The sequence below is a fragment of the Alosa sapidissima genome, chromosome 22, assembly GCF_018492685.1.
Source record: "Alosa sapidissima isolate fAloSap1 chromosome 22, fAloSap1.pri, whole genome shotgun sequence".
Classification (NCBI taxonomy): Eukaryota; Metazoa; Chordata; class Actinopteri; order Clupeiformes; family Clupeidae; genus Alosa; species Alosa sapidissima.
In genome coordinates, this window is record NC_055978.1 from 13,759,582 (window position 1) to 13,775,137 (window position 15,556).

The 15,556-nt window shown below is 43.7% G+C and overlaps 1 protein-coding gene and 2 long non-coding RNA genes across 6 annotated transcripts in view; 1 reads left to right on the top strand and 2 right to left on the bottom strand.

The window, feature by feature from the left end:
- Nucleotides 1–15,041, top strand: part of fmnl2b (formin-like 2b) — a 20,173-nt gene extending 5,132 nt beyond the window's left edge. Inside the window, exons 6-28 of one of the 3 annotated variants that reach the window (XM_042078364.1) lie at nucleotides 14–160; nucleotides 521–632; nucleotides 1,009–1,085; nucleotides 1,962–2,055; nucleotides 2,151–2,225; nucleotides 2,429–2,539; nucleotides 2,834–2,983; nucleotides 3,521–3,622; nucleotides 4,516–5,014; nucleotides 5,273–5,458; nucleotides 6,111–6,131; nucleotides 6,384–6,508; nucleotides 6,916–7,118; nucleotides 9,242–9,476; nucleotides 9,884–9,952; nucleotides 10,073–10,153; nucleotides 10,850–10,979; nucleotides 11,580–11,743; nucleotides 11,969–12,070; nucleotides 12,294–12,395; nucleotides 13,080–13,203; nucleotides 13,948–14,076; nucleotides 14,740–14,866. In XM_042078364.1, coding sequence (XP_041934298.1) covers nucleotides 14–160; nucleotides 521–632; nucleotides 1,009–1,085; nucleotides 1,962–2,055; nucleotides 2,151–2,225; nucleotides 2,429–2,539; nucleotides 2,834–2,983; nucleotides 3,521–3,622; nucleotides 4,516–5,014; nucleotides 5,273–5,458; nucleotides 6,111–6,131; nucleotides 6,384–6,508; nucleotides 6,916–7,118; nucleotides 9,242–9,476; nucleotides 9,884–9,952; nucleotides 10,073–10,153; nucleotides 10,850–10,979; nucleotides 11,580–11,743; nucleotides 11,969–12,070; nucleotides 12,294–12,395; nucleotides 13,080–13,203; nucleotides 13,948–14,039 — 3,001 coding nt within the window. In that variant the 3' untranslated portion in view covers nucleotides 14,040–14,076; nucleotides 14,740–14,866. Of the gene's footprint in view, nucleotides 1–13; nucleotides 161–520; nucleotides 633–1,008; nucleotides 1,086–1,961; nucleotides 2,056–2,150; nucleotides 2,226–2,428; nucleotides 2,540–2,833; nucleotides 2,984–3,520; nucleotides 3,623–4,515; nucleotides 5,015–5,272; nucleotides 5,459–6,110; nucleotides 6,132–6,383; nucleotides 6,509–6,915; nucleotides 7,119–9,241; nucleotides 9,477–9,883; nucleotides 9,953–10,072; nucleotides 10,154–10,849; nucleotides 10,980–11,579; nucleotides 11,744–11,968; nucleotides 12,071–12,293; nucleotides 12,396–13,079; nucleotides 13,204–13,947; nucleotides 14,077–14,739 lie in introns of all 3 variants that reach the window. The other 2 variants (XM_042078366.1, XM_042078365.1) reach the window with 2 other exon arrangements.
- LOC121697084 lies at nucleotides 12,062–13,152 on the bottom strand. Its single transcript, XR_006026387.1, has 3 exons — nucleotides 12,885–13,152; nucleotides 12,274–12,458; nucleotides 12,062–12,125 (listed from the first exon to the last, which is right to left on the bottom strand). It is a non-coding gene; the product is annotated as an uncharacterized LOC121697084 (long non-coding RNA).
- On the bottom strand, nucleotides 13,151–15,109 carry LOC121697083. 2 transcript variants are annotated; one of them, XR_006026386.1, is made up of 4 exons: nucleotides 15,014–15,109; nucleotides 14,730–14,846; nucleotides 14,168–14,356; nucleotides 13,151–13,232 (listed from the first exon to the last, which is right to left on the bottom strand). It is a non-coding gene; the product is annotated as an uncharacterized LOC121697083 (long non-coding RNA). The 2 variants fall into 2 exon arrangements; XR_006026385.1 differs by lacking the exon at nucleotides 13,151–13,232 and having other exon boundaries at nucleotides 13,246–14,356.
- Nucleotides 15,110–15,556: the final 447 nt, after the last annotated feature.

The window sequence follows — 15,556 nt, forward strand, 5'->3', positions numbered from 1 at the left end:
TGTTCTTTCTCAGGTTTGATGGTGATGCTCCGGAGGGCAATCCGGAGGTTTCTGTGGAGACTCCATGGAGTCGATCCATTGAGGATCTCCATGGTGACAGTAACCTTCCCTCTCCAGTTAGTGGCAGCAACATACCTCGCTCCACCCGTCACTCTTTGAGGTATGACCTCACACACTGTATGATACTGTACATGTAGATGTCACATAAACTGGACTGCAACTCGGGTCGCCTCACATTGCTATAAGGAAAAGTGAAATGAGTGGAAAATCTAATTATCCCAGTGAATTAAGTTCTAGTGTACCACAAATTCAATTTCATTCAAATAATGCAAGCTTTTATGTGAAGTGGTATTGATATGAGACACCTAAATCATCATAAGTTGCCATTCACCATCAAACAAATTAAATTTTTCGAACAGGTTCCATTCGATAACCATCTGTTATATTGTCTTCAGTTTGCTGTTGTTCTCATATAGATTACTTCATTCACTCTGCATCCCATACTCATGTCCCATAACAGTAGGTCCAACACCCTGCCAAGCCGCAGGACACTGAAGAACTCCAGACTGGTGTGTAAGAAGGACGACGTGCATGTGTGCATCATGTGCCTGAGGGCCATCATGAACTACCAGGTAATACACTTTAATGACACTGTTACTACTAGTAGTACTGTCAGTATTACTACTAATGTTAGTTTCACTATTAATACTAAAACAACCCTAACCTGAGTAGTAATTACTAATTACTATTACTATTATTATTAATAAGAAACGTAAGAAGAAGAGTAATAATAATGATTCATGTGTGTTTTGAAGCAAGTTGAAAGCTATAAAAAGATGGTCTGTTTTAGAATGTGGACCATTCCTTGACTGCTAGATTCTCTCGAGTTCCATTTGATGTTGCACAAATAACACCATTTATCAGCTTTTCCCTTTCTACGTGTTTCCACCTGCTCGTACTCCTGTTGTTCCTCTCCTAATCCCTTGTTACTCCTGTCTTTCTCTGTAGTACGGTTTTAATATGGTCATGTCCCATCCACACGCTGTGAACGAAATTGCTCTGAGCCTCAACAATAAAAATCCCAGGTAAGCACCTTTAAACACACACACACTCACACACACACAAACACACAATGACACACACACAATCAAACAATGACACACACACACAACACACACACACACACACACACACACACACACACACACACACACACACACACACACATACTTATTAGTCCCTCACCTTATCTGTGAAGTACCCGCATCTGACCCCTCTTGTGAGTTGAGCTGATGAGGAGTTTTCTCTTATCTGTCTTGCAATCATGTGTGCTTCTCAACTCACCATCTGATTAAAGACACGAGACCTCGCTCTCTCATTCACACTCACACACACACACACACAAACACATGAACACACACAGTAATCTCTGGCAAATTGCCCACTGACAGCTAGTCTGATGAAAGTGATCCACAAACAGTACAACAACAGAGTCCATCACTCATCGAGTGTCTGTCTGATAAGCTCCCTTCACAAGGCTGTTTCAACCCGATTAAAGCCTTCTGAAATGACCTACCCAGTGGAGGACCTGGCAGATTGTCATTCATTCACAGATTGAGCATCACCAAATACCAATTTTAATCCCACATCATTCTGACCATTTACTTTGTTAAAGATAAGATTATCAGTGACTCCGCCCTTGTAGAGGATGCTTGGAAGACCGTGAACCAGAGGGATGTTGAGGCTATTAAATATCCCTGAAGTGTTAAGGGTCCCCAGTGCTCGCCTTGGTTAAGAAACATTCTTGCTCATTCTTTCTCAACCTCAAGATTCCCCGAGACCTCAAGATTGTTTCTTTCTCTCCCTCACACCTCTTTCTCTCTCTCTCTCTCTCCCACCCTTCTCTCCCTCAATCCATCAATCTCTCTCTTTCTGTCTGTCGATCTCTATCTTGTGGTCAGGACTAAGGCTCTGGTGCTGGAGCTGCTGGCCGCTGTGTGTCTAGTGCGTGGGGGTCATGAGATAATCCTGGCTGCCTTCGACCACTTCAAGGAGGTAAGAAAGTGGGCTTAGCACTTGTAACATTTCCATATGAAATGGGGACTGAACACTAATGAATGGTGCTCTCTCTCTCTCTCTCTCTGTCTTAGGTGTGCTCTGAGTCGCAGAGGTTTGAGAAACTAATGGAGCATTTTAAGAATGAGGACAACAACATTGACTTCATGGTACATGATCAGTAGGGCCTAAAATTATATTTTGAAATTGCTTTTTAATACTTTTTTGGTTTTAAAAAACTCTTTGCAGTGAATACCATGATGATCATATCATTTTATTAACTATAGTAACATATAATACAGTGCTTGGTCTATGCTATTGCTTGTTTTATCCTGGATACACCATTTAAATAGTGTTTTCCCTGTATGCACAGGTTGCCTGCATGCAGTTCATCAACATAGTTGTGCACTCAGTTGAGGATATGAACTTCAGAGTGCATCTGCAGTATGACTTCACCAAGCTCTCACTGGACGAGTATCTAGAGGTAAAGAACATGCGTGAAAAGCAGTATGCGAACATTGATAGAGCTTCTACAGCATATATTTCATCAGTAAAAGAAAAATATCTATAAGTTCTATTGGCTGTATTTCAAATCAGTATATTATCTACACTGTGCTTTGATGCCATTTCCTCATGGTCATCATCACACATCCTTTTTCAACAGTTTAAAATGTTATTTTACTACATAAAACAATCTTATGTTGACACTTCCCATCTATCCCTCCCCCCCCCCCCCCCCCCTCTCTCTCTCTCTCTCTCTCTCTCTCCCTCCCTGCAGAGGCTGAAGCACACGGAGAGTGATAAGCTGCAGGTGCAGATCCAGGCCTACCTGGACAACCTGTTCGACGTGGGCACACTGCTGGAGGATGCCGAGACCAAGAACGCAGCGCTGGAGCGTGTTGAGGAGCTGGAGGAGAACGTGTCTCAGGTCAGAGCCGGCACAGACACACACACACACACACACACACACTGTCTGTTAAGTCTAGCATAGATTCTGTAGACAGCCATAAACTCAGTTACAAGTAAACAGTGAGGATGAAGACACACACTAAAACACTTACTCTTATACAGATTGTCATTGGTTGGCGACTTAGACCTTTATCTTTAAGTAACATGTATGAAGTATATATGTTAAGAAGAGTGTTTATTTTCTTTTTATTTTCTTTATTTGTTTTTCCTTTTAAATTTCCCTATGTTTTCTAAAGTATTTCCTGATTTCATATGCAATTATAGGCATTCTCAGAGCTTCAGTTCATTTACCCCACAGCACTGTCTTTGTAAAACAAGCAATCATCCCTAATAGCAATTAAGCTGACGGGATTCTAATGATTTTGCTATATACGTCCCTCACTAACAACTGTATTCAGCTTAATGGTGATACTTAACATTTGTATATGGGCAAATCCCTTTCCAAATGAGCAGGCGGTTGGATGTCGTCCTAACTGTTGAAATATGTGTCCTGCAGCTGACCGATAAGCTTCTGGACACTGAAAATGAGGCCATGTCCAAGATCGTGGAACTGGAGAAGCAGCTGATGCAGAAGAACAAGGAGCTGGAGTCCACTCGAGTGAGTTGTCTAATGAAACACACTCGCACACACACACACACACACACACACTTGCACACACACACACACGTACACACACAAGTACACACAAATCTGCACACACAAAACCATACACATACACACACACACACACACGCACACATGGAACACACTCACACACACACACACACACACACACACACACACACACGTACACACACATGTACACACAAATCTGCACACACAAAACCATACACATACACACACACACACACACACACACACACACACACCAGTTGTTTTTAAGGAGAGTGCTGCTTTCAGATCTTCATTATCTGAGGCTGGGAACAGTTTCTACATCCATCCCTACTATTTTAATTGCACATATCTCTTAAAAAAGATTATAGACAAAAAGTGAGTTATTATGTGGCATACACACACACACACACGCACACACACACACACCAGTTGTTTTTAAGGAGAGTGCTGCTTTCAGATCTTCATTATCTGAGGCTGGGAACAGTTTCTACATCCATCCCTACCCCTACACACACACACACTAGCCTAGCCACACCCACCTACCTAGCCACACCCACCTAGAACCTCTGTTCAGTTTCATCTCACTGAGATACTAGTCAGGCACACAACAATACACTAACATTTCCCTCGGGCACAAAGGGTGACAGGCCAATCAGAGATGAGAGGGGACGATGCTATAATTTTGAAATCAAAAGTAGCTGTGGTAAGCAGTAGTAGTAACCCCTGCAAACATAAAAAAAACTGCAGTCGGAAGAAAGTGTCACACACCAAACTCCAACACTCTCCATTCTTCCTCTGTCCACCTCCGGTCTGTGCGTCCCCTCCTCACCCTCCTCTGCTCCCCCCCCCCCCCCCCCACACACACACACTTGTAGGCCGTGTACCGAGACGCCAGCTCACAGGTGCACACGCTGCGGCGGATGGTGCGCGAGAAGGACGAGGCCATCCAGCGGCAGAGCCGTCTGGAGAAGAAGCTGACGGAGCTGGAGCGCCGCAGCAGCCTGCAGATCACCCAGCGGGGCGAGGGCGACGGCGAGGGCGGAGACTCCAGTGGCAGTGAGGGCGGTGCCTCCACCTCCTCCATCGCCTCCTCCTCCTCAGCCGCCGCCACCTGTGCCGCCACCTCCTCCACCTTGCTCCCCTCCCCGCCACCCTCCCTGCACGCACTCATGACGTCCCCAGTGCCGGAATGTTCCGGATTAGGGGGAGCGGGTGGAATGGGGCTGTACGGTCCTGGTGAAAGTGGAGGGCTGCCGCAGGGCGCTCATGGAGGCAGACTGACCCCTGGTCCTCCGCCACCTCCACCACCTCCTCCACCACCTCCACCCATGCCTGGCTCCGGGGGGATGCCCATACCCTCATTTGGTCAGATCGGTAAGTGGCTACTGTGTGACTCAATGGTCCTCTGATATGTCTGATCACAAATGTGCATCAAGCCACCAGTAACAGTATAACAAGACATTTCCGTGAGAGTAGATGACATGACTCCATTTGTAAGTAATTGCATCTGCAGTGTATCTCGTCCAACCTCTGCTGAACTTATAGAAAAAAGTACAAGTTGAAAAGTGTGAAGTCACTTGCTTTCATAATATAGTTAACATTTTTTTTACTTTCTTTCTCTTTCCTCTTCAGTACAAAACGGGCCGTCAGCAGCTGCTGCTGCACCTCCTCCACCACCTCCTCCTCCTCCTCCCCCTCCTCCACCTCTCTCTGGCCACTTGGAGATCTCTGCTCCCCTGCCTCCCCCTCCTCCCCCCATCGCACCCCCTCTTCCTGGCTGTGGTTCCCCCACGGTCATCTTCAACTCTGGACTCACAGGTACATTGCAGACGAGTCGATAAAACACTCTCAGCCCTAGTTCTAGCGGAAAGCCTCCAAGGGCCTGATTTGTCCAGCATATATGACTCCTGAGTACCAGTAATGTGAATATGTGGCATAACAAACAAGTCAATTATCTGAAACGGCCATTTTGAGTTATTATCTATTAAGACGAGTTTATGGTCCATTTTCATACGTAAATGGACACGGCAGCTTCATCCATTGATCTGTTGCGCCTGTATTCATTAGCATGAAGTGAATAGACAAAAGGAAGGACGAAGTCAACACAGAAAACGGACATAGACTCCATTCATATCTGTTTGTAATGTTGAGCATAAGACTTTAGTCGATGCTTTCATCTAGTCTGAACTTGCGTTATGGTTCCACACTGGTGCCAGGTTTTGCCATATTTATAGGTTCCTCTTTTGATATGCAACAAACTGAATCCTCTGCAGTTAATGGATACCTCATTGTGGTAGTTCACGCTGATGTAAAGTCCCTTATATAAAATAGGAAGCAAAGTAGGCAGTAGTCAGTTTTTTTTTTTTATGTTGAACTATTTATTTGGAGAGCAATGATGTGTTCTTGTGCTTTCTGATTCTTCCTCTTTAAACCTGTGACTCTGTCTGCTTCTCTTTCGCTGCACACAAAGATGGACCCATCAAGCTCTTCTGTAGGTTTCCTTTCTGCAAATTTCCAATCTCTTTCTCCACACTCCACTGTGTTGTGATGGTGCTGTGTCCATCAGCCATTTTACCCTCCGTCTTATGTCTTCACACTGTTTGTGAAAGATCTCTGTGGAGATCTGTGTCTCCATTCCAAACAAACCTCCTGACCACTCCGTTTTTAATCGATATCACTGTCTCATGGGATTTAAGCTGACGTTATGAATGTTCTGATGGCTTATTCTGATTCTGATTCTTAGCCGTTAAGATCAAGAAGCCCATCAAGACCAAGTTCCGGATGCCAGTGTTCAACTGGGTCGCCCTTAAACCCAACCAGATCAATGGCACTGTCTTCAATGAGATTGATGACGAGCGCATTCTGGAGGTACGGCGGGTGGTGTTGGGACATGACCTTGTGCAGACAGATGCTGTATGTCTGTCAATTCACATATCAATATGTCACTGTCAAACGGCTGTCTGTGCCAATCTGTGGAGCTGCCAGATCATTTGATAATTACAGTGATGATCACAACAGCTGGAAGAAACAAATTGTAACAGATATTTACATGCTGACGAATGAAGTTATTTTCTCTGTCTTTTATGTTTTAGCCCAATCTACATTTTTACATTTCAGAATGTGGATTCCTCCACAATTTCCACTTTCAATTTAAACATGCCTAATTAAAAGCAGAGTGATAAACCGTAATATGGATAACCTGACATATGGAATGTTGCTGAGCATTCTTTTCCTGACAGTCTGCTGAACTTTATTCCATTGTCTGGCCTTTCCAGGACCTGAACGTGGATGAGTTTGAGGAGATGTTCAAGACCAAGGCCCAGGGTCCGGCAGTGGACATGACCTTGAGCAAGCAGAAGGCCCCACAGAAGGGGCCCAACAAGGTGTCCCTGCTGGAGGCCAACAGGGCCAAGAACTTGGCCATCACCCTGCGCAAGGCAGGCAAGAGTCCAGAGGAGATCTGCAAGGCCATCCACACGTGAGTGCTGCCCGCTTCTAGATTGAACATGTCCTACAGAATACGAGTCCAATGTGGTATCTATGTATTCATATCTATGGTAAAGACCTTGTCTTATCAGAATGTGGGAACTAAACCATGGGTGGGTTCAGTTGGTTATCACGACTCTTCGAAACATTTGCAGGCCAAGTCATTTTAATTGATTTCATGACACACTGCTTTATGTAGTTCTTTCAGTGACTAGTATTGCATTTTATATTTGGTCTTGGAAGATATTTAGACTCGTGTGGGTTTGTTCACCGTTAAAGTTAAAGTCAAGGTTTCCAAACTTGAAAGAAATGGAGAGAACTCTGAAAGAACTCCATTCTGTGTTCACCTTGGGTTACCATGCCAACTTGGTATTCTCTCCGGCTCCTCTGTCCTCTGCCTTTATGGAGTCTGAACAGAGCGCAAAACTCTGGTCAGAATGCAAAATAGCTCCAGCGCCTCCTGGGGAACTCATTTATCAAACTTTCAGACAGCTTGAAATTAGCACCATTTTGCCCACAGTGTAATAGCGCTGCAAATATACATGTTCAGAGAGAAATAGGCAATTGAAGAAGGTAATGGTATCCTTGGGGACCAGTGGGAATGAGACCCGTCCCAAAACTTATAAACATTTCATTTGTATTCACTTGTGAAAAATGGGTATGGATCTGACATTGGTGAGTTGGTCTTCAAGTCAAGTCAAGTCAAGTCGGCTTTTATTGTCAATTTCTTTACATGCACTGGTCATACAAAGAATTGAAATTTCGTTTCTTACTTTCCCATGCAGACATAGACATGCTTTAAATACAGACATAGACATACTATGGACATAGCCATAGACAATAAACATTAAATTAAAGTGCAAGACTGAAATATAGACTTATGAGAGTCTTATGAGATGGTCTTATGAGAATTATAAAATACTGAAATCAAAGGACAGGTGAATATCACCAGTGGCGTGATAATCTTTTTCATAGTAATTATTGTTATCTGTTTGTCATCTATTGTTATCACATACCTACTCAGGCCTAATGATAGCCTACTGTTAATTAGTTTAAAAACTAATAGCTAATAACTGTTAAATAGCTAATAGCTACGTAAGTTACCCATTTTCAGTTTCCCCTATTCATGTAGAGAACTCTGTCCCATGTTCTGTTTCAATCCACTTTTCTGTCTTCGATCTTTTCCTCTAAGAACTTTAACTAAACAAAACTAAAATTGTGAGTGAAAGAAAACTGTGTAGCATTTAACAGTGCACTTGGGAGAAACTTTGTCTGATAAAACTGTGTTTGTGCTCCTGGCTATTGGGCCGTGAGTCCCAAAGGTTTGCCATTTATAGAGGAAATTGCTTTAACCACAGGTGTTATCTGCAAGTTGTTATGGTCCATATGCCACTCTCTTGGTTTAGGGTTTGATAATGACAGACTCTGGTCTTTGTTATAGTAGTTCGCCAAATGTTTTGTTACAATTTCTACTTTAAATAAAAAGTAATGTATTTCTACTGTGTTTTTCCATAAGTACGAATTCTTTAGAGTGTCTATATATACAAACCTACTGTAGCAAATGTGTACCGTGTCTTTACTTGTCAGCTTGGTTAACTTGATCCTATTCTCAGAACTAACCAAGTCGGACTTTCAACCCATCCTTAAAGGTTGTATCAGCGATAGCAGGGAGGATACGTCACTTCTGTTGATGTTCAAACAAAACAGAGAGCTAGCTCGCTACTCCCTCCCTCCCTTGCAATTAAAACTCTCCTAAACGCGCATCTCATCGGTTATTGGTTGAAACACTTTATTTTGCCTTTGAGTGGGTTGCCAACCCTTGCTGGTAGCAATTGTTTTTGTGTACAAATCTCGGAGCCTAGGCTGCCTAGAGACACGTTTTTTTGACGGCCTGCTTATGGGGCAGACAGCTAGCGGATCGTTTGGAAAGAATAGATGAATGTGATAATTTAAGTTTGGACCTTTTTTGGGCCTGAAATCACTGATACAACCTTTAACCTGGTCCACACTGACCTCAAACAAACAAAAGTGAACAACAGTCTCTGAACAGCCTGTGTGTTGGCGGTCGTGTCCAGTCTCTGAACAGCTCGTGTGTTCCGTCGTGTCCTCCCGCAGGTTCGACCTGCGCACGGTGCCCCTGGACTTTGTGGAGTGCCTGATGCGCTTCATGCCCACGGAGGCGGAGGTGAAGATGCTGCGTCAGTACGAGCGCGAGCGGCGGCCCCTGGACGGCCTGACGGACGAGGACCGCTTCATGATGCTCTTCAGCAAGATCGAGCGGCTGCCGCAGCGCATGAGCATCATGGCCTTCATGGGCAACTTCACCGACAGCATGCAGATGCTCACACCGGTACGGATGGAGGGGAGGCGGAGGAGGGAGAGATGGAGGGAGGGGTGGATGGAAAAGAGGGTGGTTGGGGGATGGTTGGATGGGGGGAGGGATGTTTAGATGGATAGATGAATTGTGCAATGGACATAAAGGTGTGGGAAAACTCGGTTGATTGATGAAGAGGAGATTCAGTCAATGAATAAAGTTCCTTTTCTCATTACTCACTCTCAAACTCAAGTAAAAGTAAAAAAAATTAAAAATATGATAATATAATATATCAAAATCCTTGGCTGCAATCACATGCAAGAGATTCTTTTATCTGTGTCAATGCCAAAAAACAAGATTTTACATGCAACCTTTTTTGTTCTTAGTGTGTGTATAATACATACACAACCATATACACTAACCACCACAATATTTCTTCACAGCAACTTCATGCAATCATTGCTGCTTCAGTCTCCATCAAGTCTTCGCAGAAGCTGAAGAAAATTCTGGAGGTAAACTATGTCCTGTGTGTGTGTTTGTGTCTCTATGTCTCTGATGAGTTATTTTGGGCTGCAGTTCTATTTCTGTGTGCATTCATGTTCCTGTGTGTGTTTTGTGACTCTCTCCCTTAGATCATCCTGGCCCTGGGGAACTACATGAACAGCAGCAAGAGGGGAGCTGTCTACGGATTCAAACTACAGAGTCTGGATCTGGTGAGCACACTACAGTGACATACTCATAGGCTATACATCACCTGCACATACAACATACTTAGGCCTATACTGTAGGTTGATGCTGTTTTAATGTACATGCAGGCCTGTATATGATTCCTATGTTTGTATGTGGCTATTTTGTCTACTTTGATCTTCCCTGTCAAATAAAAAAGACAATAAGGACAAATGTCCTCCTGTTCTTCGTGCCCCACCTGTCATGTCTCTATTCCCCACTAGTGGGGCCTATCCCACACTTTGAGAAACACTGCTATGCAGTATACTGAGTTCACCCTTTGTGAACGTGTATTCTGAAATTCTACTGGCAATTTAGGATGTCACATGTTCCAATAAATCTTAATCCTTAGTCCTTACTTGCCCTAGTGTTAGCTTCTCCAAGGAGCATTTACTGTAATGCACTGTAAACATTGACACAAGGCAAATCACTTCACGGCATCTTTTGCCTCTCCAAATTTACTTTAATATGATACGATCTCTGTTGAATATTGCTATGGCTCAAGGCCATGTGAATACTGCATTTGTTATGTATTGTACTGTATATACTGTATGTATGTATGTATGTATGTACTGTATATACTGTATGTATGTATGTAAGCATGTGTGGCTGTTCCATCATGGCTAATTAAAGTCCTGCTGGTTGGATTCATGGTCCGGCTTTTTCACCCTCCTCCCCCGCAGCTGCTGGAGACCAAGTCCACGGACAGGAAGCTGACTCTGCTGCACTACATTGCCAACGTGGTGAAGGAGAAGTACCCCGTTGTGTCTCTCTTCTACAACGAGCTGCACTACGTGGAGAAAGCTGCCGCCGGTGAGATTTTTATCTCTCTCTCTCTCTCTCTCTTTTCATATTCCTTTTTTCTTGTTTCTTTCTTTCTGTCTCTCTCTTCCTCCTCTGTCCTTAATTGGTAGGTAGGCGTTGCCAGCCTTCTCCATTAACAGTGGGGAGCGTAACTGAAGCGCTCCGTTGGCGTTGCGTCTGCTCCAACCACAATGATCAATTGTACTGGCTACACCAGACGTGATAACGCTGTGTACATTCGAAAAAAATAGACCAGTCTTCTAAAATAGTTTTTTATGCGCCGCGAGTGGAACGCATTTTTATGCACCCAGTGTAGCCTCTCTGTAAGAGGACATACTTTTTTCCAGCACAAAAAGCATTTTTTATTTCAAATGTGAAACATTTAGCTCAAGAATGGGTTTTCCCCAGCTGTGAAGTTGACCTCTTGATTATTTTTATTAAAGTTGACCCATTCTTGTCTGTCTTTTTTTTGTATTGATTAAGTATCAATATGTATTTACTGCATGCTGTCCATTACCCCATCAGTGAAAACTAACTTCATCAAGAGAAACAGTTGTAAAAGCAGTCAACTAACTCCGACCAAAACCGTGCGTGTGTTTACATCACCAGTGTCCCTGGAGAACGTGCTGCTGGACGTGCGAGAGCTGCAGAGGGGCATGGACCTGACGCGCCGCGAGTACAGCATGCACGGACACAACTCCCTCCTCAAGGACTTCGCCCACCACACAGAGGGTCGCCTCAAGAAGCTGCAGGATGATGCTCGCATTGCCCAGGTGAGGACTTATTATTATTATTATTATTATTATTATTATTATTATTATTATTATTTTCTTCTCTATTATTGTGTTACATGTTTACAAATGTAAAGCACTGCACTCTGCATTCTGCACTGCATTCTGCATTGCATTCATATTTTTATATTTTTATTACTTTTACTTTCATTACTTTTTTTATTTTTATTACTTCGAAATGTTAATGGTGTTATTTTTCATTGTAAGGACGCGTTTGATGATGTGGTGAAGTTCTTTGGAGAGAGTGCCAAGACCATGCCACCTTCCGTCTTCTTCCCCGTGTTTGTTCGGTTTGTCAAGTCTTACCGGGTAAGCAAACACAATGTCACACACTCAGCCCAGCCACTCTTGCATACATTTCCACCTAATTAAAACAAATTTGCAGTTTGTGCTGTTGTGAGTGCTGTTTGGCTGTTTGTTCTGTTTTAAGTCTCCATTTAAGGGTCCTGTTGCCTGGTATGTTTATAAGACACAGAAGATGCATTTTAAGGACTTGACCGGACTGACCGTACCTGTTTTTTGTGTCCCACAGCAAGCGGATGAGGAGAACGAGCAGAGGAAGAAGCAAGAGCAGATGATGATGGAGAAACTTCTAGAACAAGAGGCCATGATGGAGGAGCAAGAGGACCAGCAGGTGCGTTTGGTTCCCAACATCAACCTCAGAGCAGTGCCATGCTTAGATGGACAGCGCTGTTCTCTAGGGTGGAGATGGGGAGCTTACACACAGCTGGATAGTGTGGTCATTGCCTTTCATTTCATACACAGCACATTTAAGGGCCTGTGTCCACCAATCACGTTTTTTTTGCGCTGACAGTGCCCTCAACCTCATTTTCGGAGCGCTTAAGTCAAGTGTTTATTGTTGCTACTGTAGGTTACGAAGTTCTGATTGGTCGTCGAGAGAGAAGTGACATTGACGAGCCCAGCACTGTTGTAAAAGTTGAACAGATTTCAACTTTCAGCACTCTGAGAGCTGCGGGGTTTTTTTCACCTAGGGTGCTGAGCGCTGTGAATGCTGAACTTCATAGGATTTGTATTGAAAATAGCCACCATCGGCGCAAAAAACGCAAATGTTGGACACAGGGCCTTATAATATATAGTTCAATCTGATTAAACTTGCACTTACAATGGTTCTGTGTGGACAAGAATACCTTCCTGTCACCAACTCTTTCTTTGTACTTTTACAGGATTCTGTAAAGCTGCTAGATACTCATTATGCAGTAGTTTCAATAGTAGGCCTATAGGTCTATAGGGTGGAATGCTTTAACATTTTGACAGTGTAGTTCTTGGCCGAAGATGACTCCATTTTCTTTTCCAACAGTCACCATCTCACAAGGGCAAGCGTCAGCAGCAGGACCTGATCACTGAGCTGAGACGCAAACAGGGCAAAGACAGCCGCCACGTCTACGAGGGCAAAGATGGCGCCATCGAGGACATCATCACAGGTATGGCACGGTTCAGTGGACCTCACCAGCTACACACACGTGTGCGCACACACACACACACACGTGTGCGCACACACACACAAACAATCAAACAAACAGTGGCACAGTTCAATACCTGTCGATAAAGTCACATTGCAGTATTACACACATGAATGCCCACACAGACACACACGCATGGATGCACATACACACAAAGGTGTTTATCTAACATGTGAAAATGTCCACACATCCAGTCCATTTCCTGTGTGAGGTTTTACAGGGATGAAAATGTCTGCACTGTGGTCATTATTTCCTAGTCTCATTTGACACTTAAAATTAAGTACCGGTAGTGATTTGAAACTACATCAGTGAATACCTGCATCATATTCAAACCTGCCTCATTAGTCATATTAAACCTGAAATTAAAAAAGATCAATGTTCCAGGCTTGAAATCATAGTTCATAAGAAATGTTTTTTTACTTGTCTTTAGTTTACATGGTTTTCTTTATGGAAAAGTGTGCTTTTTTAACTAAGAAACATAGGTAATTTAAGTTTATCTGTGAGACTAGGTTTTTACTTTGGGCAAAGTCGTAACCTTAGAAACCTGTACATGTTTATTGTAATAGTTGCTAACTAGGATAGCAAGTCTATGTATGGAACTAGGATAGCAAGTCTAAGTCTATGTAGCAAGCATGTCCCAGGTGATCTGTTTAAATGAGCAGTAGCTGTATTTCTGGCTTGTGATTGGCTGTTGTCTCGCTGCAGTGCTGAAGACTGTCCCATTTACGGCGCGATCAGCCAAACGGGGCTCGCGCTTCTTCTGTGACCCCGCCCACAACGAGGACTTCCACTATTAGCCTAAAACAAAAACCTCTCCTCCTCCTCGTCAACAAGGTGGCTTTCCGAAACTCGCTCTCCTCTCACGTCCATTCCTCTTTCTCTCTCTTTCTCTTCTTCCTACCAACGCCGTCTCTCCCGAACTCACCAGCTCTCTCTCTCTCTCTCTCTCTCTCTCTCTCTCTCTCTCTCTTCCGTCCATCTTTCCACGGTCCTCATTCACGCCATATCGTTCCTCTCACTGCATGAGTCGCTGGGTTTGCATGTGGGAAAGGGGAGGACATCTCTGCATCTCTGCATCTGAGCATCTGACGTCGTCTGTTCATTCATCCCACAACTACATGGCGCATGTGCAACAGTGACAATGTGAAGTGCTGAACTGCATTCAAATGTACAGTAGTGTGGTACAAGAGCAAACTTGTTTTAGAAAAGATGTGTTATCCAAGAACAAATACTCCACTGTTTCAGTGAAAGTAGTATGAGGCATAACGTCTGTCTCAAGTAATTTAGCAGATGCATACTGCATCTGTACCAAGGGTTGGGATGTGTGATGCAGTTCAGTCCTTCATAGAACTCACTTATAATGCAATTTATACATGTTTGTACAAGATACAAGATATACTGTTTGCTTACAACTACTGTGTGTGTGTGCGTGTATGTGTGTGTGTGTGTGTGTGCGTGCGTGTGTCTATGTGTGCGTGTTTCCATACATCCATGCAGGTCTGCGCAGCCAGCCCTATAGACGGATGGATGGCATCCGGAGGAGCATGAGGAAGAAGTTAGAGGATCAACTGCTGCAGGCCCTCAGTATGGAGGTGACCACCTAACTACTGAACACAAACAGGAGGAGGAGAGGAGGGGGCCAGCAGAATGGTGCTTCTCTCCCTTTCTGAGGGACATCTCTCATCATCTCATTTTAAAATCACTGTTTCTGGACTATTAGCAAGCAGTGAGGATGTAATATATTTTTTTTTTTGTTGTTTTTATGGGATACCTTTGCCTAGTCAGTCTCCATACCAAGGTGTGGTGCTGGGGTGGGGTCTTGGCACTACAAGAGACTTGACACTTGGCTGCTCCAGTGTAATTTTTTTTTTCCCATCATTGCCGTCCAGTGTTGTCAGTCTCTTTTGTCCTGGAGCGAGGCTCGAGTGCCCAACATGCACTTTTTACAGACTTTTATTCGTGCGTATTAATCTGCATTCACGTCTTAACCTGTTGAGGAGTGAATTATTTTCCTCTTTTTTTCTAGAATTCTACGCAAACAATCTATAGTTTCAGTGTTCCTTATACAGTCTAAGGGGAAAATCTCTGAGGGTAATTGTGACATCATAATGTGGAACTCTCGGTTCGCGAACATTCTAATCACATATTTGTGACCGTACTCCTCAACAGGTTAAAGAAGAAAGGGGTGTGCATCAAGTCAACATACTGGAATAAGAAGCTCTAGAGAGAGAAAACTGTTCTAGACTCCTGGAGTGAATTTGTGAAGGCATGGCCATCCCGCGTGCTAAAAAAGAAAAAAAGAAGTATGCATTTC